The sequence below is a fragment of the Carassius carassius genome, chromosome 5 (genome assembly GCF_963082965.1).
Source record: "Carassius carassius chromosome 5, fCarCar2.1, whole genome shotgun sequence".
In the NCBI taxonomy this organism is placed as follows: Eukaryota; Metazoa; Chordata; class Actinopteri; order Cypriniformes; family Cyprinidae; genus Carassius; species Carassius carassius.
In genome coordinates this window covers 39,348,283-39,375,697 of record NC_081759.1, presented here as the reverse complement: position 1 = coordinate 39,375,697, position 27,415 = coordinate 39,348,283, and the positions used below count along the sequence as shown (strand labels likewise).

At 40.5% G+C, this 27,415-nt stretch overlaps 1 protein-coding gene across 4 annotated transcripts in view; it reads right to left on the bottom strand.

Moving 5' to 3' along the window:
* Window positions 1-27,415, bottom strand: part of LOC132141599 (transmembrane protein 132C-like) — a 204,609-nt gene that overhangs the window by 16,145 nt on the left and 161,049 nt on the right. For 3 of the 4 annotated variants that reach the window (XM_059551266.1, XM_059551267.1, XM_059551269.1), the window contains one exon: window positions 17,102-17,245. The exons of the other annotated variant lie outside the window; for it this stretch is intronic. In XM_059551266.1, coding sequence (XP_059407249.1) covers window positions 17,102-17,245 — 144 coding nt within the window. The remainder of the gene's footprint in view (window positions 1-17,101; window positions 17,246-27,415) is intronic. 4 annotated transcript variants of the gene reach the window in all.

Genomic DNA, 27,415 nt, shown 5'->3' with positions numbered 1-27,415 from the left:
TAGGGGGCAAAGAGGAGGCAAGAGAGGGAGAGAGGAACAGAAATAAAGGGGAAGACAAAGATGGTGGGCATCAGCTGGAAGGGGTGGAATCAATTTCCTAGACAGGCAAGAGCATCTCTGGTTCACTGCTTGCAGAGGAATGCTCGGGTACAAAGAGAGGTTTTTAAAACAGATAGATGATCCCACACAGGGATCATCTTCACTTTTACTGCTTTTACAGCATGATGCTGGAGAATGCACACATGCATCTAAACTTCCTTATGCTCTGACGAACCTGCTACTACATCACGAGCGTAGATTTAGATTGGGAACAAAGTTCAGATACTGAACAATTTCATAGAATGTATTAAAAGCGTGTGTCATTTCCATTTTTACAATTAAAGTATTTTTATTTACTTTTAGAAATTAAATTAATGCATCTATGGAATTCTAAAGACGTTAACTTGCAGGTTGCGTTTAAGTACATATGAATGTATTCAATAATGCAAATATTGAGTTTATTGTGTGGAATATTTTATTAATGCACAAAATATAACAAATAAGTTTTATCATTTATCAGATAGCCTAGCTTATTTATATATTGTAAATAATTTGAAAGAAATGTAGGTCATTATTTTTTTTTTTTATTAATGCTTTTATTTACAAAGGATGCATAACACAGATCAAAAGTAAAAGTGTAGACATTTTTAAAGTCATTTAAATTGTTACAAAATATTTCTGTTTCAAATAAATGCAATTATTTTTACCTTTTTACCAAAGAACTGTATATATATATTTTTTCGTCATATATATATATATATATATATATATATATATATATATATATATATATATATATATATATATATATATATAAATGTATCACGACTCCTAAAAAATATTCATATTACAATATTTAGCAGCACTGTTTTTAACATTTATAAAAAGCTTTGAATAACTTAAATAAGCTTTTTCAAAAAAAAAAAAAAAAAAAAAAAATCTTGAAGGATAAAATTAATATATGCCATATGTCAAGAAAAACTTTGAATCCATAAACACTGCCGAATTTTTAACATCTGCGTGCCTGTACATTGGTATAGTCTGACTGATTTTGAAACGTCCTTACCAATAAATCATTCCCATGGCCACAAACTACATTAATGCTGAGAACCACTTGGTCTCTGAACTAGTTTGCAGTTTGCACTCACATGAACACTGATATAGAGTTACAGTTACCCGCTCATCCAAGCTTGCCTTTCTTCCAAAGAGTTTACACTGTGATTGAATTTGAATTTAGAGCATTTCCACTGCAGAAGGCGATGCATTCAGATTCCAGGTTCTAAATGTGACACTGCCTGCGGTTAGAGACTCCCATGGTGCCTCGTGTGGGAATCTGGCACTGTTAAACATACATGATGAGTTTAAAACTTCATCTGTCAATCTTCCCCTTTAGGTGATTTCTCAAAATGCACATCTTCAGAGTAAGATTTCTGATATTAAACCCACATAGTATAAACCTTTCTCTCTCTCCATATGTTGACTCTCAAAGTACTTAGCTTAGCATAATTTGATTTTTTTGTGATTGATCATAGAGCTCATGGTTGCCTGTCGCCTTGCATTCATGACGTGGGACTTAAAAGCTCTGCAAATGATCAGAGCATCACCGAGGAACACAGAGATGAAGGAAGATTAATAGGCAGAGTGAGAGAGAGGCGACGCAGAGTTCAAAAGTGTGATGCTAACCTCACGTCTTACATCTTTAATCAATCAAGAGTGCTTTTCATCTGCATGCAAGATTCTTGTTGATGTAGTTTCAGCTTATTCCAAATACACTTAAATGCTTATTCACCATGAAAATTATTTTTACCAGAGCATGCAATCAGCAGTCATTAGTGAGTCACAAACTCTTTAGTTCATGGCGTCATCAGATCTGCACTAATTTTTTCACTTACTCGGATACTTACAAACAGACATTCACTCAAGCTAGATATATATAAAAAAAGGTAATTATTTACTAACGCTCATTTCAAACCTGCATGTTTTTTTGTTTTTGTTTTTTTATTCTGTTGAAATCAAACTAGCATGTTTAAATGCAACAAAGGAGAATGGAAAGTAAGGGCTGTCAAGCTCCAAAAAATGAGAAAAAGGCACAATAAAAATAAACTACACAGTTTGCCATGTGTACCATATTCTGAAACCACTGTTAACAAAGGTATTACAATACTTCTTTACAATATCATATCATAATATACAATGTGTGTTATCTTTTACCTTTTTAATTTTTTTTCCATTTTATTTAGATTTATCCTTAAAACAAACAAATAAATGAAAAATGTATGCTTTTTTATAAATTGATTGTTACATAATAGTTTTGCTATTCAGTATATCTTCTAAATGGCACATTCCATTGTGACAACTTACCCCATATGTGTCAATGTGTGTTCAACAAAAATATTCAATTAAAAAGTTTATTTATTTATAAAAAAATTTGGTGGCAAAAACTAAGGTGTGGAGAAAATATACACCATTAAATATTCACTGATCAAAAATAGCATACCTAGCCCCAGTCTTCCATATTTTGTTGCATGGTAAGTATCTGTTTTCTTCTCAAAGGAACATTTAGTAAAAAGCTCAACTGCAAAAATAAATAAATAAAAATTGAGGATAATTTTGAAGATGTACTGAATGTTATTTTGATAAAAATCTTCCTCTCCACCATATAGCTCTTAACTTTCATTCTTGCTTGAGAACATTCAATCCTGCCACCTTAAAAAAAAAAATATATATATATATATATATCAACATGAGGCTGAGAGTAAATGATCACAAAATGTTCAGTCTTTTGTGACTCTCTGAAACACTTGGGGCAGGTGGGTTGATTTCTGTGAGTCAGTTTGTCCTAGAAAGGGAAGCCAGGTCTTTTTCAAACTTCTGAAATGATATGCGGCATATTTACATAATATTTGCATAGGTATATAAGTCATAGGTGTCCCCAATATGTCTGATATTATTATTAGTGGTCTAAACCTTCATCAACATATCCTCTTTGGGAGATGAACTAAAAAAAAACCCTTCTTAGAGACAAGTCAAAAGATACACATATTCCCACAAATAGTGTCCATACAAAACAGAGCAGTATGGTGAAGCCAAAAAGACCTCAAAACCAACTCGGACAGGTTCGCTGCAATGAAAGGGCGAAAATTAAAAGCATATTTAAAAGTTATCAGTAAACACTGAATGTCAGCTTGCGGATTTTGAATTAGCATCTCAGCTACAATCTGCCATTATTTCTCAGAAACACCTTAAAGCGTTGAATCCATCTGGGTGAGCGTGTGTATTTGGTTACTTAACACAGTTTGCTATCATATCATGTGAAGTGAATCTGATTAGAAATACTGCCATCACTGCACAGCACCAGCAGCTATGTCAGTATCATTTTCCACAGCGTCTGTTTGAGTAGTTTATCTGTACACACACACACACACACACACACACCCACAGATGGAAGCTTTGTTCTAAGGTGTTTATGGTGAAGAAAACAGCATATTGTTGAATAATTCAGGAGAAAAGACCTTTTAACCTAACAGAAAGTTTCCATATGTCTGTCAGAGTGCTGCATGTCAGATAACTTACAGTATCTGTCAGCATTTTGCCTGAGAAATAATATACATAAACACACAAGAACATAAGCAGGGCACATGCATGCATAGTCGTTTTATCATGGATTGTGGAGGCAAAGTTTCCAACTGACACTCTGTCATGTGTTAAAATTCCATTGGCCATCACGTGAGCCTGAGAATGCTTTTAAAAAGGCGTTTAATAGCTCCCGTTGGGAAGGGGAGGGTTTGGGGAGGAAGGTTAACTGATTCCTTCCTACTCTCTCACGTGGGCTCACAGAAGGAGGAAGGTTAGGTCAAAGGCTATTACCAGAGCTGGAAAAAGCCCCTGGGAGGGTCTCACAAGGTCCATTAGTTGTGAGTTACGGGTCCTCTGGGCAGAGACGGCAGTATTATGGGAGCTTAGCCATATCCATTGTACATCACAAGCTCAGAAAGAAGCTATATCTATATAGTTTTAAAAGGGCGTCCAGGTGATTGATTAGTGGCTGTGATGTTTATGGGGGTCATAAGCAGTTTATGTCCACATTATTGAAATTCTTCTGATTATGCACTATAACAGCCCACTCTTTTCAAAAAAGTATTCAACACTACTAACAAAATAGATACTTAAATTTGAAAGAAAAGAGAAAAGCATGAGGACAATTGTTAAAGAACTGTCAAAACAGTACAGTGACCATGATTAATTTTTTTAAATAATATGTTATTACATTAGATTTAGAATTACATGACATAACACAATTACTAACATTTTAAATACAATTAAAATATGAAATGATAAATAAAAATGTAATATAAAATAGTAATAAAAACTATAATAGTATCTCGGTGATACTAAAATAACAGGCCATTTTTAAGTTGAATTGGCAGGGCTTCCAGTATCACTTGCTTCCAAATACATTTTTTTTATAAAAATGCAGAAAAAAAAAATTACCCACATAAAGATCCCTCATATTAAGATCTGGAAGGTTTCCAGTAATAAAAAATTAATCAGCATCACTGGATTCATGGCCACGATTTACAAAAATGACTAATGTAATCTTAATGAAAGATTGATCATAGCTAAGTAACGATTTTGGATGAGAAATAATTAAAAATGCACAGACACACACACACACACACTGCAGCCCTCTTTCCCTTTCTCTTGACAAACATATGTTGTTTCTGTGCAGCTCAGCTGAAACTGACAATAGGAGCGGCCTGATGCTCCTAACCTGATCAGAGTTTTACCCGATTACAGGCTCGCCGGATATCTGCCTGCCTGTCACTGTAAAGTGAATGAGTTATTAAACAGATTAGCACCGTACAGCTCTCTGCACCGCACTCTCTCTTACATAGAGGACACCTGCAATGTCTCCACTAGCACAGATACAGTAAAATCCAATCATTTTACACAATAAATGAACACGTTACAGCAGATAGAAGGGGAAAAATGTGAAAGGAAGAGAAAAAAAGGGGTGAGGATGTGAAAGATTTATAATCCTCTTTGTTTTGTGTGTCCTCAAAACCTCTGCCTCTCCATGCTTCTGTCCTTCTTGTTCTTTGTCAAATTCAATTACCGCAGACATTACTGAGGGAGTCTTCACAGGAACCAATTAAGGCCGTGGCCTCGCTCTCACAGACGCTGGTTAAACAGTGGGATTTGAGCGCTAAAGCCTATGGGATCTCTTTAGCCTGCTCCTTTATTTATTTGATCAGCCATCATTACGAGAGCCCTTCAACCCACACAAACGTGGAACTGATTAACCAGTGTGTGACGATAAAGATAAGATCGCATTCACACCTCAACCTCCAGGGTGACATCTTTTATAAAGGGCGACATTATCCATTACTTCAACCCTGCATTCATTACTACGTTTGCCATTGAAAAGGAACACATGAGCTGTATTTCCTGCCCTAATTAACTTTTATATTGTGTCCACCACACATAGCTGGAGATCTGCAAAATAATTTTAGGGTCCTATGATTTCAGCAGAAAATGCAATGGAATCGCAGAATGCAGTCACACAATAAAGTTTGCGTATAACGTGGATTATGGTCATCAAATTGTGATATGGACTACTGTATGAAAACTAAATCACAAAAACACTGCTATTTAAATATGAATTCTGCATGTTCTGCGTGTGCCTGTATTAAGGATTGGGACAGGTTTTGTGTACTTAACACATATTCAAGCATCTGTGACTCTCGTGGTGTTTTCAACATCTGCCGTCTCACTGTATGAGAACTTCATCTCCAGAGCTGCTCTCAGAGCTCTGAGAGTCACTACAACATTTTACCATTTCATTTGAGAAAAACTATCGTCACATCATGTACGCAGAAATTCCAAGGTTTTTATGACAACCCGTCATAATAAAGGTTCGGATTAACTTGAAGAAATTGTGACAGAAATATTTTACAACTGTACAGCAGGATGAACTTATTCACAGTAGTAGTAATAATTAAATTGTAAAAAAACAGTGTTTTAGTTTTAACAGTAAACCTATGTTCTCTTACGAGAGCTCTCTCGTACTGCGTCTTAGCTAAGACGCTACGGGAAAAGTCTCTTTTCACGAAATACTGAAGCAAAAAATTATCCTTAATTTTGTATTTTTGTAAAGCGCATTTGCAGCAGTACACAGCCATAGGCGAGACGGCTCGTTCGCTCATTGGCTTGTTCTGCGGCAACTGCACAGCCTATCGAGCGCGGGCTGATGCAACATCAGACCAATAAGGGCGCTTCGCGCCCTTCTTGCCACTTCCCGCCGAAACGGGTGTGGCCCAACCTATAAAAGGAGCTCGAAAAGGCTGACTCACCTGATTTTTTTTCATCTCTTCAGCGAAGCTCACGCATCGCTGGATCACGGAGGAAGCAAGCGCCGTCTGAGAAAGCACATCAGCAGGACGAGCCATTCTGAAGCTGCTGGCATCGCCGCCTTCCATTGCCGTTCCTGCTGCGCTATCCGGCGCCTATATCCTTTCAATCCTGTTATATACAAGCTGTTCTTTATGTGTGTGTGTGTGTTCGCCCTGCGACACACACTCGTAAAAGAGCTCGCGTCTTTTTTAAGATGCCTTCCTGCGGCTCGTCAGAGCCCCACTCAGCGAGGGAGACCGGTACGTCATCTGTGTCTCCTGCCTGGGTGAAGATCATGCAGCGCTCGCTCGCTGACGGCGGATGCCCCCACTGCGAGCTGTTGCCATGGTGACTCTGCGGACTCGCCTGGCCTTTTTCTCTGAGCCTGCATTCTCCGCTGCGCTGAGGCGCCGTAAAAGCATCGCTTCCAGCGGATTCCGGAACCGTCTTCAGCACAACCGAGCTCGCCGGTTCGCCCTGTTTCCCCCGGCCCCCCCTGCATCGCTTCCCGGTGGGCAGCGCCCGCTGTTTGCTGGCGCGTCGTCCGAGGAAGTCGATCTCAGGGCCGCGTCGGGGGAAGAGGACACGCGCTCTCTGCTAGCTTCAGGCAGTGAGGGCTGGGCGAGCTCCGAGGATCTCGCGCCTTCTGCTCAGAAGCCCAGCAGACGAGCTGACATCGAGAAGGAGCCGGGGCGAATGATCGTGTTGGCCGCGATGAGTCTCGGCCGCGAGTGGTTTGCACCAGCGCCCCCCCCTCTCGTTCCCGGCTGGATGGTATTTCCCTTTCGGATGGGCGTACTTCTCAAAGCCCGCCTCATTTCTTCCTGAGCTTCACGAAGAGGTGGCGAAGGCTTGGAACGCTCCATATTCAGCACGAACTCGTTCGTCTGTCTCACTAGCATTCTCCACACTGATGATGCTAAAAACAGGAACTACCACTCACTTCCGCCGGTGGAACAGGCGATAGCGACGCACCTTTGTCCGCCCTCTGCTGGACGGCGGCAAAAGCGGTGTTGCCATCTAAAGCCTCCTGTGTGACGCTGCGTCGGCGCTACTAACGATGGCTGCTTCATCGAAGCGCAGGTGTACGAGTTCCGCTGTGGCCGAGCTCTCACCCAAGCGCGCCGCTGTTTCAGTTCCAGGAATTGTGACTGTCTCAGCGTTTTCTGCAATGCGCAAGCCTGCACAGTTGCCCGCTTGCCTGCACACAAAAGCTGTTATCACAACAGCTTCAGCAACGCAGCTCGAAACCCCCGTTCTCGCTCTACTGGCCGTCGCCCCGCGCCGCGGGGACCGCGGCAGAGGATTACGGTGAGGCCGGGAGCCCCGAAGCCATCCTGGGAAAGCCATCTACGCATGCTGCATGACGCTGCGTCGGCACTACACACGATGGCTGCTTCATCGAAGCGCCGGTGTACGAGTTCCGCTGCGGCCGGGCTCTCACCTAAGCGCGCCGCTGTTTCAGTTTCCAGAGATTGTGACTATTTCAGCGTTGTTTGCAATGCGCAAGCCTGTACGGTTGCCCGCTTGCCTGCACACGAAAACCGTTATCACGGCTACCCAGATATTTCCCGAAAAAGGTGTAATTTCTGGTGTCCCGGCCACGGCCGATGGTGCTATAAATGTAGTGACGATGCCCACTGCTCAGTGCCCATCTCCGCATATAAGCACAGCCCTTCACACAGGGCTCGCGCCTATAAAAGCGACTCAAGTCGATCACGCGCACTACATAGTAGACGTGCCCACTCCTCAGTGCCCACAATCACTATGTCACACGCGTCATGTGGTTTCTGTAAAAACGAAACCCGTGCACGTTCGTCCGGCCACGGCCGATGGTGCTATAAATGTAGTGACGATGCCCACTCCTCAGTGCCCATCTCCACATGTAAGCACAGCCCTGCACACAGGGCCTGCGCCCATAATGTCGACTCAAGTCGGTCGCGCACACTGCATAGTAAACGTGCCCACCCCTCAGTGCCCACAATTACTATGTCACACGCGTCATGTGGTTTCTGTAAAAACCCACTACCCAGTGCCCATCTCCACATATAAGCACAGCCCTGCACACAGGGCTAGCGCACATAAGATCGACACAGATCGGTCGAGCGCGCCGCATAGTAAACGTGCCCACTTCCCAGTGCCCACATACACTATGTCACATACGGCGCGGGGCTTCTGTAAAAACGAGGCCCGTGCACGTACATTCTGCACAGGCAGACAGCGAGTTTAAAGTGGTAAAAGTGCACACATGCAGCCCACGGTTACTCGCAGATATATCGAGTCCCACGGGACCCGCTCAGCCTCCCTCCAGTCGGTTAAGCGCCGGAACGGGGTCGAGGAAGAGCGATCTGCCCGCTGTGATCAGCGCGCTCCCCACCTCAGATGCGCAGCACACTCGAGCGCCGCCGTTGCCCAGTCAACAGAGCGCGTTTCACATCCAGCCCTTAGCCATTCATGCAAATGCATGGTCAGTGCTTCCAGGGGTTTCGGATTGGGTGCTAGGCATTATAAAGAGAGGCTACACGCTACAGTTTTCTCGACGCCCACCGTGCTTTTCAGCGCGCGTCGAAACTACGGTCAAAACAGAAGTAGCACACATACTTCGGGCCGAAATATCAAAACTGTTGAGCAAAAGGGCTGTAGAGCCTGTGTCTCAAAGCGAGGGGGGGCTGTACAGCAGATACTTTCTGGTGCCCAAGAGAGACGGGGGTCTCCGGCCCATACTGGATCTAAGACAGCTGAACAGGCATTGATGAAACGCAGTTTCAAAATGCTCACGACCAGGAAGCTCCTCGCGCAGATTCGCAGAGGGGACTGGTTCATGTCAATAGATCTGAAGGACGCGTATTTTCAAATACAGATAGCGTCAAACCACAGGCGATATTTGAGATTCGCCTTCGAGGGCCAGGCATACCAGTTTGCAGTCCTGCCATTCGGCTTGTCCGTAGCTCCTCGTACGTTTATGAGGTGCATGGATGCAGCGCTCGCTCCTCTTAGACTCAGAGGCACACGAGTGCTGAATTATTTGGACGACTGGCTGGTTCTGGCCCGATCATGAGCAGAGCTCATGGACCACAGAGCCGTTTTACTCGATCACCTCGAGAAGCTCGGCCTCAGTGTCAATTGGGTGAAGAGTTCGCTGAACCCCAGTCAGACGATCCTGTTTCTGGGTATAGTTCTGAACTCGTGTTCCATGACGGCGCGGCTGTCACCACAGCGCGCGATGGGCATTCAGCGTGCAGCGAGTTCTTTCCGCTGTGGCGCGACTGTGTCGCTCAAACACTGTCAAAAGATGCTGGGTTTCATGGCCTCAGCATCTCCGGTTCTGCGGCTGGGCCTGCTCCGCATGCGCCCCCTGCAGTTCTGGCTGAAGGCTCGGGTGCCGCGCAGAGCGTGGGCGTCTGGCCGGCTGCATTTCAAGGTCGATCAGAGCTGTGTTGCGGCTCTAGCACCTTGGACAGCGAACGGCTGGTACCGATCAGGTGTAAGCCTGGGGACTTCCCCGAGTGTGAAAATGGTGTCGACGGACGCCTCCACTTCGGGATGGGGAGCGCTGCTCGAAGGCAGACCGTCCTTTGGCCTATGGTCAGAATGGGAAAAGCTCCATCATATCAACTGCCTGGAAATGCTGGCAGTGGAGAACGCGCTGACGCGCTTTTGTCCCCATATCAAGGATCACCACGTCATAGTCCGTTCGGACAACATGTCCGTGGTGTCCTACATAAATCGCCAGGTCGGTCTCGGGTCCCGAAACCTGTGCAGGCTGACGGAACGCCTCCTGATTTGGGCTCAGCGCAACGTGTGCTCGCTGAGAGCAGTGCATGTGCCTGGACTGCAGAATCTGGGTCCAGACAGGCTGTCCAGAGGCAATGTTCCTACGGGCGAATGGTCTCTACACCCGCAAACAGTCCGGCTGTTGTGGCAGAGATTTGGCATGGCGGAGGTGGACCTCTTTGCGTCCCACGAAGACGCTCACTGCCCCGCGTTCTTTTCCAAGAACGAAAGCGCGCTGTCACGGAGATGGCCGTGCTGCCCGCTTTATGCGTTCCCTCCCGTCTCCCTCCTTCCAGAGGTGATAGAACGGGTGAGAGAAACGAGATGTTCAATACTGCTTGTAGCACCTCTTTGGAAGAACCAACCATGGTTCCCAGATTTGATGCAGTTAGCAGATGTCGCCCCGTGGCCGGTACCAGTGAGGAGAGACCTCCTCTCGCAGGCCAGGGGCTCGATTTGGCACCCTCAACCGGAGTTGTGGTCCCTCTATGTATGGGCACTCAATGGTTACCCGCTGATCTCGCAGTGAGAGTGCTAAATACCATCACTCAGGCTAGAGCTCCGTCGACACGACGTCTGTATGCCTCGAAGTGGTCGGTGTTCTCCAGCTGGTGCACAGCTCGAGGTTATTCACCCCTTAGTTGTGAGGTGACGGAGGTCCTCTCCTTCCTTCAGGAGCTGTTGGATAAGGGCAGAGCCCCATCCACGCTCAAAGTTTATGTGGCTGCCATCGCGGCGTTTTCTGAAACGGCGTCCGGTCAGTCAATAGGAAGGAATGATTTAGTCATCCGGTTCCTCAGAGGAGCTAGGAGGCTGAATCCTCCCAGACCTCCGTCAGTCCCTATGTGGGACCTCGCGGCGGTTTTGGAGGCCTTGAAAGGTCCCCCTTTCAAGCCTATCCAATCGATTAGCCTTCAGCATCTGTCGTTCAAGACAGTATTCTTGTTGGCTCTCGCTTCTGTGAAGTGTGTGGGTGATTTGCACGCGCTCTCGGTGAGCCAGTCGTGCTTGGAGTTTGGGCCCAATGACTCAAGAGTCATACTCAAACCTAGGCACGGTTATGTGCCGAAATCCCTCAACACACCGTTTCGGGCTCAGGTTATTGCCCTGTCTGCCCTGCCGGTGTCAGGGGAGGATGGAGACTCGAGTCTTCTTTGCCCTGTCAGGGTTTTAAGAGCTTATGTGTCTCGCTCTGCTGCCTTTCGGCAGACGGAGCAGCTATTTGTCTCGTTCGGTGGGCGTTCCAAGGGAATGGCTGTTTCGAGACAGACTCTATCCAGATGGATAGTTGACGCCATAGCGTTAGCTTATGCTTCCAAGGGCCTTCAGTGCCCGTTGGGCGTCAGAGCACACTCCACAAGAGGCATCGCCTCGTCGTGGGCGTGGTCTACTGGGATCTCCTTGCAGGATATATGTATGGCGGCAGGTTTGGCCTCGCCGTCTACATTTATCAGGTTCTATAACCTGGAGGTTCCCGCCTTGCAAGCAAGGCTGCTGTCGGTATAGGCGAATCAGGGCCCTGAGGGGAATTCTGAGTTCACGAGCGCTATGCGCTGCCGACTGTTATATGGGCAGTATTGCGTAAGACCCGCATTGCCACATTGGTCAGGCCTTGCCTCGGCTGTGTGACGTCATATTGCCGCATCTACGGATGCTGCTAGATATGGGACGGAGGGATTTTTCCCTTTTCTGTCCTGGACTCTCTGTGAGTCCCTCAGGTGACTGTGCACTGTAAATCCTGGGCGTTGCTTCAGGTTTATTGGTGTGTGATCCCTGCGCGCACGGCGTTTTACATTGGGTTCCCGTAGCGTCTTAGCTAAGATGCAGTACGAGAGAGCTCTCGTAAGAGAACGTACTCGGTTACTAAACGTAACCTCGGTTCTCTCTAGAAGAGCGAACGAGTACTGCGTTCTCTGCCGTGCGCACGATTCACTCTGGTTCGCTTCGGCGATGAAATAAATCAGGTGAGTCAGCCTTTTCGAGCTCCTTTTATAGGTTGGGCCACACCCGTTTCGGCGGGAAGTGGCAAGAAGGGCGCGAAGCGCCCTTATTGGTCTGATGTTGCATCAGCCCGCGCTCGATAGGCTGTGCAGTTGCCGCAGAACAAGCCAATGAGCGAACGAGCCGTCTCGCCTATGGCTGTGTACTGCTGCAAATGCGCTTTACAAAAATACAAAATTAAGGATAATTTTTTGCTTCAGTATTTCGTGAAAAGAGACTTTTCCCGTAGCGTCTTAGCTAAGACGCAGTACTCGTTCGCTCTTCTAGAGAGAACCGAGGTTACGTTTAGTAACCGAGTACGTTTTGCAGTACTCTTTGCCAAAAATAAAATAAATTGTTACATTTGATTTAATTTTAAAGACTAAACTGGTAATGATGGATGCCTTCACATTGCTTTTGATAATATTTGTATTAAATTATAAAACCAGAACAATTAAAACAAACAATTTTCTAAAACTTTTAAAAAAGTTGTTAAAGTTTTATGAATTTAATGGATTAGGCATGCTTTTTTTGATTAAAAGTGAATTAAACCATTAAATTAGAACCCAGAATAATTAAAAAGCAAATGTCTGAATTTGGGAACAATGAAATGGAAGTTGAAAAATGGCACTAAATTTTTTTTTTGTCACATTTCTAAGAAATTGTTGTTAAATGGTATAAACTGTATTATTTCAATAAATCTGTCATACTTTGAGTGCTAAAATTTAATTCAACTAATCAAACAGAGACCAAATAAGTTAAAACAGAAAAATTATAAAAATAAAACTGAATACAGAAAAATGGCATTAGTACAAACTCTAGCAATCGTATGCTTGATTACTGTTACAATTTTGAGAGGGTACTTGAAAAAAAAAAATTCTACTCTTCAAGGGGTCCCTGACCCCAAAAAGTTTGAGAACCCCTGTTAAAAATAAAGCTGGGTTGTGTTAGCCTTGTGAACATTTCCTGTAGTTGAGTTTATCCTGACGGTGCACTTCTGGATCTCGTCCACAGTTGCAGCACCGTCATGTTTCCTGTTTACACCTGTCACGCATGTCAGCCGGAGGTCAGACACACATTTTTATGACAACTGCAAGTAGACAGGTACACCTGCCGCAATTTCCCAACCACATGTTTCTGTCATGAAGCAGATTCACTTCTATCCTGATGCTCTTTTTTCCCCATCACTACACCAACAAAAAATAAGTGTCCTGTAATTTCCTTAATAACACACTCTGTTGTTCAACCTTGCATTAAAGCTCTGGAATGGGTTTTTCATTGTTACCGGGTATTGATTATATTTAAACTACATATTGCTGCTTGTAAATGGAAATTGCCTCAGCATCGCGGAAAGTTCAGTTATTAGCTCAGAGCTCAGGAGAGCATGACAACACAGACTCTGATGCTACTTCCACGCAACCCCGAAGGGTACAATTGACCGTCGGCCCCCAAAAATAAAGGGTTTTTTATCTTTTACAAAAGAAAGAGAGTAGGAAATGTAGAGTACAACAATGACACTACTTCCCTTCATTATAACAGCTAAAGTACCATGTAAGCATTCTAGTTAAAGCAAAATTGCTAAGAAAGTATCATTCAAAGGTTTTTTTAAAAAAGATATTTCTTATGCTCATGTAGGCTGTATTTATTTTATATATTATTTGATATTTAATTTCAAAAGTACTGTACAGAAGAAACAGTATTACATTTTACAATTTAAAAAAAAAACTTTTTAATTTGAGACCTTTGTTAGAAATAGAAATCTCTTATTATAAATACAATTTGAAGTAACAAAGTTTTTGTTTCATTTAATTTAATGCAACAAATCCTACAGTTTTGTAAAAAAAAATCCAACCTTTTATTTAAGTACATTACTTTGGTGGTAAAATTTTAATTGATTTTTTTAATATATATTTTTCTGTAGTTGCTAAAGTTGGTCGGGGTATCTAGGAACTTTTAATAAGTAATTCATGACCTGTGGTATAAATATGACTTGATACAGAGGCCTAATTCTCTTACCCATTTGTCAACATGGCAAAGACAAGAGAACACACCATTCAAGTAAGGCAGATGTGTGTCAACCTTCATGAGTGAGGCAATGGCTACAAGAAAATAGCCACTCGCCTTAACTTGCCCGTATCTACAGTCAGAGGAATCATTAAGAAGTTTAAAACAACTGGAACAGTGACAAACAAGGCTGGAAAAGGTCCCAAGTTTATCTTGCCACAACGCACAGTGAGGAGGATGGTAAGAGAAGTAAAAAAAAATCCTAAGCTCACTGTCACAGAATTGCATCAAAGAGTGGCATCTTGGGGTCACAAAGTCTCCAAAACAACCATTAGACGCTCTCTACATGCCAACAAGCTGTTTGGGAGGCATGCAAGGAAAAGGCCTTTTCTCACAAACACTCACAAAAGTAAACGTCTGGAGTTTGCTAAGCGGCATTGGGACTTCAACTGGGATTGTGTGCTTTGGTCAGATGAGACTAAGATTGAGCTTTTTGGCAACAAACACTCTAAGTGGGTCTGGCGAAAAACAAAAGATGAGTATGCCGAAAAGCACCTCATGCCCACCGTGAAGTATGGTGGAGGATCTGTGATGCTGTGGGGCTGTTTCTCTTCCAAAGGCCCTCGGAACCTTGTTAGGGTGCATGGCATTATGAAAGCTTTGAACTACCAGGACATTTTAAATAAAAACCTGATGGCCTCTGCCAGAAAGCTGAAGATGGGTCGTCATTGGGTCTTTCAGCAGGATAATGATCCAAAACATGTGGCAAAATCTACACAAAAATGGTTCAGCAGTCACAAACTCAAGGTCCTCCCATGGCCATCTCAGTCCCCAGACCTCAACCCAATCGAAAACCTGTGGGGCGAGCTAAAGAGGAGAGTGCATAAGAGAGGACCCAGGACACTGAATGATCTAGAAAGATTGTGCAAAGAATAATGGTCAAAGATCCCTCTCTCTGTGTTCTCCAATCTTGTGAAATGTTATAGGTGGAGATTAAGGGCTGTCTTGTTGGCAAAAGGGGGTTGTACAAAGTATTAACATCAGGGGTGCCAATAATTGTGGGACACATGATTTCAAGTTTTTTTTTTCTTAAATGTGTGATTTTTGTTTTACCACCAAAGTAATGTACTTAAATAAAAGGTTGGATTTTTCTCTTTTTTTGGATTTGGGTTCTATGTTGTTTAAAAAAAATGAGAATTCTTAGAAGTCCACGACCACATCTTAAACAGGGGTGCCAATAATTGTGGAGGGCACTGTACATAACTTAACCCTAAAATACATGTCTGTAAAATCACCAACAAACTCCAGAAAGCTGGGGTGATGCTCTGTCAATCTACAGACCGCAGGAGAATTTGACACAGAATTACAGAATCTACACATCAAGATGCAAACATCTGATCAACACCAAAAATAGAAAGGCAAGATTCTTCACAAATGTGAGCCAGTAGAGTTTTCGAAACTGAGTTGATGGACCGATGAGAAAAAGATGAACCTTTATCTAAGTAATTGGAAAGCAAAAGTGTGGAGAAACAAGGGAACTGCAAATGATCCTAAGCATAAAAAGCTCATCTGTAAAGCTTGGTGGAGGTGGTGTCATGGCATGGGCTCTAGAACAGGGCCTCTTCATTTTTATGATGACTTAATGTATGATGGAAGTAGCAGAATGAATTTGGAAGGGTACAAAATCATCTTGGCTACCAATATTCAAGAAAATGCTACCAGACTCATTAGAAAGCACTTCATATTGGATCAGGACAATGACCCAAAACACCCTGCCAGTTCAGTCAAGGACTTTATCAGGGCAAAGAAATTTAAAGTCTTAGATTGCCCAAATCAATCTCCAGATTTTAATCCGATTGAACATTAATTTCACCAGCTAAAGAGGAGACTAAAGACAGAAACTCCCCAAAACAAGATGTCTATGGGTTGCAGACTCAATGCTCTAATTGCATGCAAGGGCTCTGCAACTAAATATTAGCTTTTAATCTTTTAAATCTGCCTTAAATTCAGCTGTTCCAATACTTATGCTCACATCAAATAGTGGGATGAACTCTAAAAGTGCTGTCCTTTTTATTTGGTAAAACACGTACTGTATGTGTCGAAAGACCTAATAATAAAATGTGACATTCTAAAGTTTTGTCGCATATTCATGCAGAGAAAGCTATTTTGTATTTATTGTTCCAATACTTATAGAGGGCACTGTATATATACAGTGGTGTAATGAGGTAAAAATACTTTGTTAAAGTATTTTTTGGGAGTATCTGTACTTGAGTTTTTATATTTCAGCCAACTTTTACTTACCACTATATTTTCTAATTAATATGTATACTTTACTCCAATACATTTCCAATAAGAGTATTCGTTACTTACTACAAAATAATCAGAAGAACACATACTTGAATAAATAATCAGATGGGTATGGCGTGGTTGGATTGTTTATATTTGAAGGTGTTTCTTCCTGTTACATCAGAATTTTTCATCCTTATAGTTCCATCATTCTTTCGTCAGTTCTGCTACCTTTCATGTCTTAATTTGCATCAGCTCAGTCGTTTCATGTGACTCATCTCACGTTTGTCTTCCCGACCATTATTCAGTTCTGTAAATGTCTTTTTTTATGTATGTTTGCATTTCTGAGCGTGAATATTTTCCAGATGTCTTTGCGACTCAAAGCAACTTAAAAAAACAACAATAAGTGTAGTTGTGGGGGGGGGGGGTAACAGCTTTCGCAGGCACATGATGTTTTTCTCATCTGTTCATCTGCCTCCACTCTGGGCTTCCCAGAGTCACCCTGGAACCTGTCGCTTCTACTTTTTGCAAGATGAAGCCCCCACTCCTGTCTTAACTTTTGATGGAGAGTGGGGGGCAGAGGATGAAGGTGGTACCCTGAGATATAAAGCAGGTGAGCTCTCACCTTGAGGACATCCTCATCTGTGGAGATGCAGGTCATGGGGTCATCAACCTCTCTCACCGTTCCGTCCTGCTCCACGGTAACAACCTTGACCGGGATGGCAACGCGCCGTCCGGTCAGAATCGCTGTGTTCAGGATCTCAGTGTCCTATGTGAGACAGACATTTGCCATTTAATTTATACATACATGTATATATACATATATATATATATATATATATATATATATATATATATATATATATATATATATATATACATATATATATATATATTCATAGAACCATATACCACAATATTAAAATTATTTACATTTAAATATTATAATTAGGGCTGTCAATCGATTACAGTTTTTTTATCTAATTAATTACGCAATGTAGAAATTAAATAATCTTCTTAATCATATAATCCCGTATCAACTAACACTTCGAAAAGGCTTTTATTAATATGGATGTTTTATTTTTAGATTGTTTTGTTTTTATCGTAATTGTAAATAGGAAATATTTTTATAAAATGAATCTCTAAATAAGAAACTAAAACTGCCAGTAGTTGGCAGTAAATGTCTTAATGTATAAGCCAGTCATTCCGATTCATTCTCCCAATTCATTCAAAATGCAGATTCATACAGAAATTGTGTGTTGCTTGGAGACACACAACAGTTCTGCTATTGCTTTAATTGGAATAATATATGCGTTGACAGAATTGAGGAGCAAAAACAACACACTGAGTTCTTAGTTATTGGACTGTGGTATAACATCAATATCACGTTTGCACCCATGCTGTTCATAATGAAAACAGCACTCGTTGTTTGTAATATCGCTTAACTATATCATAATAGGTATTTTATTTTTATTTTTTAATAAAAATACATTGAATAACACGTTAAATCAACAGCTCTAATTATAATATATTTATATTTGGACTGTCGATTTAATGTGTTAGTTTGGCACAATTAACTATGGAAAAATAATGGATTTTTTTTTTGCTGAATGAATCCGCAGATGTTAACGAAGCCAGTGATTCTGTGACCCATTCATAAAGACAGTCACTTGCTTCATTTGAATATAATTGGCTGAATGAACGACTAAGTTTCGACTTAGTTTCATGTTGATCAGTATCATTTCATTGTAACATTTGAACATTCATTTAAAAAAATTATAGCCATTTCTTAAAATAATTTATGCAATACTGTATCAAATTATTTATTTCTAAAGATACTATTGCAATGTCTGTACACATATTTTCTAATCTAAGACAATAATGACTTCAAATAATCTTTCAGGGGTAATTCCTCAGGCAAAAATTTAGGTGTGATTAATTTGTCATTAATTAATCAACACACCAGGTAAAGCAAAAAAAAAAAAAAAATGGAAGCACTCAACAGCCCTAATTTATATGGAGTGTTAAATACATCTGAAACTTTCCCAAATCAATTTTTGGAAACTTTCCACCCCTTTCCTTTCATATTATTAAAATGTTGCATGCAATACTTGAACAGCTGAAATCCACCGCAAACACAGTTAAATTGATTTGAAAAATAACAATCTGCAATAAATTGAGGTGCAGGGAAGGCAAGCCTCTCTAATGTAAAGCTGATGCCGGCTGGCACTGTGATGTTTCATATCTCACGATTGCTCGGCTTTGACAGAGATTAATTATCATATTCTCAATTATACAATCATTTCATCACATTCAGAGAGGGTTAATGGGTCTTCATGTGGGCTTGGGTCTCTTGAAATTCATCTCCTTAAGTATTTACCGCATAAATATTTAGCACAAGAGCACATTCCTCTCGGGAGAAAACACTCCTTTATTGAAAGGAAAAGAAAGAATGAGAGACAGAAAATGAGAGCGAGGGCTCTGAGGAGGCTTGGTCGTGGCCATAATTGACATTTTAGCTTTATGAAAAGGCTGGTAATTACGACGAGAAGAGAGGTCAGTTATCGCAGTATCCATAGTGATAATGAGTCATTACAAAGCCATCGAGAGAAAAACGCTCAAAACCTCCACCGTACAGAGAGACCAGGAGACATTAGAAATAAAAAGTGGTAAATTCTGGCTAATTGATATATATAATTGATTATCAATTTTACAAAACTAGTTTTTATTAAATAAAAATGCATGGTTTGAGGGATCAAATAAAGTATTAGTAATTATAGTAATAAGTAATGTCTTCGACCCCAAACATATGTTTTGTGTTTCTCATATACTGTACAGTACTAAACAAATGTGCATGAAAAAAGATCACATTTGCTAGCTCTCCGAGTATGAGAAATAATGATGTTCAAAAACAGCATATATTGAATGTAGTCACCTGCAACGTTTGATGCATTTCAGACCTTCGATTCAAAAAATCATAAAAAAATTATATTTAAAAAATATATTAAGCAGCACACCTGTTTTTTCATTGATAATATTGAAAAATGTTTCTTAAAAAAAAAGATCATATTAGAATGATTTTGGAAGGATCATGTGTGACTAAAGACTGTAGTTATAGTGCTGAAAATTCAGCTCTGACATCACAGAAATAAATAACATTTTAATATAAACACAACTTATTTTAAATTGTACAAATATTTCACAAAAGAACTATTTTACTGTATTTTTGATCAAATAAATTTAGGCTTGGTGACCACAAGACACTATCAAAAACATATACAATTTTACCCACCATCATTTACATACCATCTTTTTTTAACAGTTTATTCAGAAATGCTAATTTGTAGAATGCACAGCCCTTTAAAACTATTTGGTTAAATGGCTACCTTTAGTGTGCCATTAAATCCAGCAAGTAAACGGTGCTTACTTCAGTGAATACAGTGCAAATCTATAAGTTTCCTTTGCATAAAAATAGGCATGTTAAAAAAATAATAATAATAAGAATTTAATTGAAATTCCCATACCGCTATCTTAATGCCTGGCAACTTATGAATATGAAACTGCTTAGTGCATTCGCTCCACTGACTCCTAAATGAATACTACTTGTGATTTTAAGAAACTGTCAGATCTTGAGCCCTATATGGTTTAGGCATTAAATGTCCATTAAATCAGGCAGAAAGGCAGAAACTTCACAGATCTCAGAGTCTATCAGGAACACAGCTACTTACAGAATGAGAGAATGAGAAAACAGCAGTGTGTTCATGTGGGAATGAGAGAAGAATAAAGGAGACGCAATACAATAGAGGAAGAAAAATCTACCTGGCTGCAACATGAGCAGTTTTTCATCTCAGGTCCTGACAGATAAACATGATGAATGGATGAAGTGTAGGTTCATATCTACTTTATTCCACTTAGCTACATATAAAGTAAAAAAAAAAAAAAAAACATCTTAAAAGATGTGCTATGACACAACAGTAAATATAAAAACACTGCAAATCTACCCACTAGCCAGACAACACAACTCAACAACAACAAAAAAGACGTCTAGTTAAATGTTAAACCAATTTTATATGATGACATCAGTAACAATAATCTTCTAAAAAAAACAGGAAGTGCTGTTTTCTGAGAGTCTTAGAAACACACACACAAAAACTGCAATAAAATGAGTGTTCCTAAGTACATTTTGCTTGACTGTTTATTTTACACACATAAAATCCATGTATATATTAAACTAGTTTTAAGTAATAAAGACTACAAAGAATGGTGGTTGGTAATTAGTACTATGATCATAATTCTGTTTATATTTCTGTTACATATGATGTTTTGGTAAATTACAGTGTTTAACCCAAAACAGCATATGTTTTGGGTTTCTCATACACAGTACTTAACAAATGTGCAATATTTAAAACCATGGTGTGGTAAGCCTAAAAATATCTGCTATGACACATATGCAAAACATATGCAAAAAAAAAAAAATGCAGACCTACCTACTAGCCAGACAACCACACAGCTCAACAGAAAAGACTTGTCTAGTGAAATATGAAACCATTTTTTTATGATGACATCAGTAATAAGCCGCTAAAAGACAGGAAGTAGCGCTGCTCTCTGAGTCTTGGCATGAATGAGCTGCTTCTACATAAAGAAACACACACAAACACAAACACTGTATACAAACACACACTCCTGCTCGCCTCTTCATATTCAAGAGATCTCTCATGCAACCAGACTGAATAAATCATAATTGATATCCATTACGTCACATACCTAATCTCTTTATAAGCATTCAGCTAATGAATTTCACACTCCTCAAGTGGAGAAGAACAGAATGATGCCGTAAGAGCGCGAGGTGACTCGTACTTCACGGGTGTCTGCGTGACATTATAAATCGTCTCTGTCAAATGGGAAGCGTGGCAGCAGTGCGTGAGCTGGGTCAGACAAAGGGATGGATAACACTCTTTTCCTGGTAACCTGTTTGGACCCAATGCATTTTGGACGTGCTGGGGACAGGGATAACTAACTGGTTCTGCATACAACAATCCCTCTTATAACAGAATGACATAACGATCAGTGCATAAACAACATATGACAAAGTGATATCCTATTGGAAAGCACAAAGACTTCTTAAAAAAAAAATCAACTGATTGTACATATACCGTATTTTTATGTTTTTAAAGGGGTGGGTGTCACTGTACTCAATTCACAGTATGCTAGTGCTGAATATTGACCATTAACTCATGACAGGATACACATTGTCAGTTCATATTATTTCGATGTAATTTTAATAGATAAACATGTTTTATTCTGGTTGAAAAAACGAAATTATCAATGATTCTGCACCAATCTTTACCAATCAAACAATAACGAAATACAAATTGTGTATAAAGAATACCTTAGTACCCACAATTCCCATAAAGTACTGCTTTTTCTATGCTCTCAAAACAATAAATAGCTGTGAATCAATAATTTTATATTTATCCATTTTTGTGCAATTATGTAATTCGCAGTGATTCATGGAATTGTAGTTCTTTTGGTAAATGGTAAATGGACTGCATTTAAATAGCGCTTTCAACAGACCACATGGCCATCCAAAGCGCTTTACAAGTTGCCTCACATTCACCCATTCACACACCGACTACAGTGTCAGCCATTCAAGGCGCCATCCAGCTCGTCGGGAGCAGCTGGGGTTAGGTGTCTTGCTCAAGGACACCTCGACACTTGGTCAGGTGGAGCCGGGGATTGAACCACCAACCTTCCGGTTTATAGACAACCTACATGAACCACTGAGCCACTGCCGCCCCACACTGCCGCCTTTTCTTCATTAAATAGGTTGATACACAGCATTGCACTTTCATCTTTTTATTCAAATACATTTTTGCTTCAAAACAAGTTTAACACAATAGATGGTTTGTTTGGTTCATGGCTTATAACTCCTCAACAAGGACTTGTTAAAAAATCCCTATGGCTAAAACATAAACCAAGGCTCTTGAAAACGTGGGAGGGCATTGTTGCGCTCTATTGGTCAGACAAAAAAGTGGTGCTGCCCCTGCACTCATGCAATTGGTTGAGCCAGAAGCGAACATGTGACAGCCTAACAAACAGTAAAGTTTTGATAGCACCATTTTCTCCTAACAAGAAACTGTACCTTCAAATGTTAATATAAAAATAAGGAGCATGGTGCATAATATAATGTTAAAGTTTGAATAAAAAAAAATAAAAAAAAGAAGAATTGATGACATAAAAATACAAGTAGGATTTAGTTCTGCTAATATTCTCTAGGAGTCATTCACTTCAGTTTTAGTACAGTGAAAGAGTAATGGCGATATTGACTGGACCAGTGAGAAAAAATTTAGGTCCCTTCACCACTGACTGGGTTATTGGATCTAATTAAACATTTCAGATTCCTTGTTCCCACAATCAATACACAAATGTTTTTTCTTATTTACTTCACATATTGAAAGAGGGTCCATTTCAGAGTTCATTAGATTGCATTCACACACACACACACACACACACACACAGAGAGAGAGAAAGCCACATTGGAAATCTTCAAGGGGAAAAAGCAGCATTACAAATCCTCAAAAATCAATACATCTAAAAACTGTCTCTTTGTAGAATGAAAAATACATTTGAATAAATGCAAGCCAGCAGTAATGCAGGATAATGTCTAAATGTGCAGACATCTGTGAGAGCATGTATTTTTCTCTCTCTATTGCATAACCTGGCATATGCGATGATACTTGTTTTGTCAGGTTGGCTTGGTGTGTGTGTGAGTGGGTTGTAACAGAGGGGCTCTAGCAACTGAAACTGGGGGATTTTATTTCCAGATTTGCCAAATCCTGTGGGCCAGCAAATCTGAAGCTAAATAACTGCGGCATATTCCGTACCATGTTTACACCTCTGTGTTGACAATTTACCAACAATTGACCTATTTTCCAACTACATGTCAACTTGCTGAAAGAAGCAAAGAAGTCATAACTGGCTGAAGCATACTTAAAAACAAGACACACCAAACCAGGCATGGAGATAACATGTAATTAATCTAAACTCAATTTGCAGATTCCTCTAGTAATTTGGCAGACTGTTCTAAAAAATAATTAACACAGACATCAAAAACGACTTGGAAACCGAAACATTACTTACTTTTCCTTTCATATTTTTGAAAATCTACACGAGAAAAGACAGTATGCTAATTGGGTTGGTCATTTCATATTTTTCTTGCCAAGATGAGAATGTTTACTGTGTAGTAATTGAAGTAAAGTGAATGTACTTCAATAATGAGGTCCAAGTGTTTTATGCATTTTTTCTTTCTCTCTATTTAACAATATTAACTTACAATAAAAGACACCTTCCCTCAGGTAGATTGAATGTTTTCCTGCCTTGTTGGATGTTGGGCTCATGATCAATACGTTGTCGTTATGGGGAGCAGCCAGCATTGGATTCCCCTTGGTTTTAATACCCTTCCCTTATACAGCTACTTCACAAATAAAACAAATATTTGCTTATATATTTGTTATATATATTTTAATAATTTGAATTATTAATTATCAATAGAGAATTTGTTATTGATGTGGTCTAGTGAAAATAGTAATATGGGCAGGTAGAAAATAATAAATAAAAAGAGTGTGTCTGCTATGAGTGCAGGAAGTCTTGGGACAGCATCCATATTTCAACACCGGCCCTCGTGGCCAAAAAAGCAGACCGGTCCACTGGGAATCTTCCCAGTGCTCCCAATTAGCCTATCCAGGTCTGGCATACAATAATAAACTGCTTTTGCATTATTTTTTAGGGTTTGGGTAATAGGTAGAAATTTTAATTTATTGCTAGTTTTCTGCCGTAGCTGTCGGACAAGATGGTGGATTCAGCTTTATGATTGGTCAGATCACCTGTCAAACAAGCTCTTTGCGAATGTCAATTCAGGACAAAACCATTATCTTAAGCTTGTAGGCATCTGTTAAGTCAAACTTCACTGAACTCATTCAACTTTCCGGGTTTAACTAGCAGAGAAATGTATTGAATTGACTTAAATTTGTATCTTGTTTCTCACACAAAGCTATTAAAAAAATGACAATGTGTTTGGCTGCACTCCTCCACATCATCGCTATCTTGCAAATGAGGAATTGCTTCAGTTTTTCATGTTGTTTATTTACTGAGTCCTCACCTAAAGACAAACAGATGGCGTGAGATAAACTCGAACTTCAGTCTAGGTCCACTCGGCACCAATGTATTTAATTAGAAACACTTATGTACACTCTGAAAATAAACTGATATGTCATGTTTCATTACCTGTGTGTTTCTGTCCATAGAAAATAAATGCGAAGCTGAACTTTCTGCGTTTCAGCTCACAGTCTTCCACCTCCCAGGCTGCTGTGGAAATTGTGCCATTAAAAGGGCCAGTATTCATGCAACTGCCCATTGAGAATTTATGAGAAAGAGTAGGGGCGATAATTACTATGCAGCTGTCATGTTCTGGGCCAATCGCAGTATGCTACTGTGCGTCTTATGCTAATTTCTGCTCTCTTGCCCCCAGGCCCAATCACATTGCGATTCTTAAGCTCATTTCCTGTTTTCCCCTTTTGCCTCGATATCCAATTTTCCGTAAGCTCCTCCTGCCATAACGCCAGTTATAGCGCACAGACCCCTATATATCACAAAGCGTTAAGAGAAGAGAGGTGTCCGTGGGCACAGTGGTGATTTATGGGTCGTGTTTCCTCCCCTAAATAGAGGCTGGATGGAGGATCGGCTCAGATGGGCAATGGGCGGCGAATGCGAAAGCTATAAAACTGAGAACGTCTTGTGTACAGAGGCTGAAGTTTCTCCTCAGTAAATAACAAACCATCAATCAGATACCTTTAGCATGGAGACGTGATATTGGATGGGGATAGCGAATTTGTTATAATTGGTTGCAGTGAACGAAAGGGTTGTGATCTGTGTTTTATTAATGAACCTTCGAGCTGTGAAATGCGAATGATTTTGGGCCAAATCGTGACTTTAATTGCCAGGAAGAGGCATATAAAAATGGCCTGATTAAAAATATCATTGCGATTACGATTCTGCAGATTTGACTGCAGACGTGGTGTTTCTTCAAACCTCTGTGCTCTGCCCAATTACTCTGACAACCACAAATGACCTCACCACACAGACTGCGGTTTAGGACGCACTGAACCGAAACCCTCCAACAACAGGATCTGTCACTGCGGTCCAGAGAGCAGCCTGACCAAAGACCAATCAATAAAGCTTCAGAAGGACCTAAGCCTGCATCATTCAACTAATCCACGTAGATTCCCCACCGCAGCACTGAAGCTGTAGCACATCGGGACCGAACGAGTAGCACAAGGCAGGACACACCGTCAAAGCAGAATTGAACAAGAGATTCTATCAATCTCTGAACTGACTCTGAGTTTGTGTCATTGTAATTCAATGTGTAGAGTGATATGAAATAGATTTTTCTACTACTGATTAATAGTTTTTCTAAGATTTCATGTTTTTGAAAGAAGTCTCTAATGCTTACCAAGCCTGCATTTATTTGATCGAAATTTTTCTATTTCAATATATTTTCAATTGCAATTCATTCCTGAGATGACAAAGCTGAATTTTCAGCATCATTATTCCAGAAATCCTTCAAAAATCATTCTAATATCCTGAGTTAGTGCTCAAGGTAAATTTCTTCTTATTAATAATGTTGGATAATGTTTTTTTATTTTTTATTAAGGATTATTTTATGTTGTTCAAATTAACATGATTTATTTAAAAAAGAAATTGCTTGTAACACTATAAATGTGTATTTATAACAGATCAATACTGAGTCACTAAGATTTTAAGCACAATTGCTTAGAAAAGAAAGCACACATAAAACAAGTTTGCAACAATATGCATAATTTGAGGTATGATTAATGCCTGAAGCATATGTAGTTTAATTTTATGGGTTTTAAAAAGTAGTAATGCTTACCACTAATTAAGTTCTGAGGATAATGGTCTGCATATGGCTCTGTCAATATAGATTTAACAGGAAACTCTCCTCCCATTTAAACAGTGGATGGAGATCATGTGTGCTAAAAACAGAACTCAATTAAGGCACATTAACACTTTAGGAACTATCGATACGTGCCTCTAATTATTTTGTGTCACAATGTCTGGGTGATTCCACTGGCAGGCGATTCGATCCGGTGGAATTTGGGTTGTGGGGGTTATCGAGCTTCAGAGAACCTGAACAGGAGGGTGTGAATGCCACTCCGGTAAGGCAGGTTGGTACAGAAAGAGGTCACAGTAAATGTCAGTGTAATTACAATGACAGGTCATTTTGTTGCTTTATAAGAGAAACTATCCAATTATTCGCAACTTCAAACTTGGAAGCCGAAACTCCAATGGAAATAAACAGTCTCTCGAGGGGAGGCGGCAGTGTCACCTGATCCCCCACAATGCACTGTGTCTAAGTACATCACCACTGGCTGTCATTATCAGTGCTGTGCACCTGCTATAAATGCAATAGCTTTCATCTTGTATTTAATACAAAGCTAAACAGCCATAAAATCAGGGAGGTCAAAAACATCTAGCTGCACGGTTCACCTCCAAGGCCTCAACGGCAGCTCGTAACTGACCGTAATTAAGCTTTGAAATACAAGCTTGTAAACGCGACCGTGCTGTTGAAATGTGCAGGTCACAGCGGAAAACAATTAACTCCCATACTGTGCTCACTCTTAAAGAAACTGAATAATTACAACAACATCAATTTACACACATACTAGCAAGTAAGCAGAACCTGTGCCAAAAATCAGACTAATATGGTCGGCTGTCAACACTTTGGCACGAGGCATCAAATAAAACTAACAATAAACATGAAAAATGATGCATTATGGTTGGATAAACAAGTGGGAGGAGCTGCATGTGGTCATCAGCATAAAACTAAACACTCTTCTGACAGCTGTGTGCACACTTCAAGTTA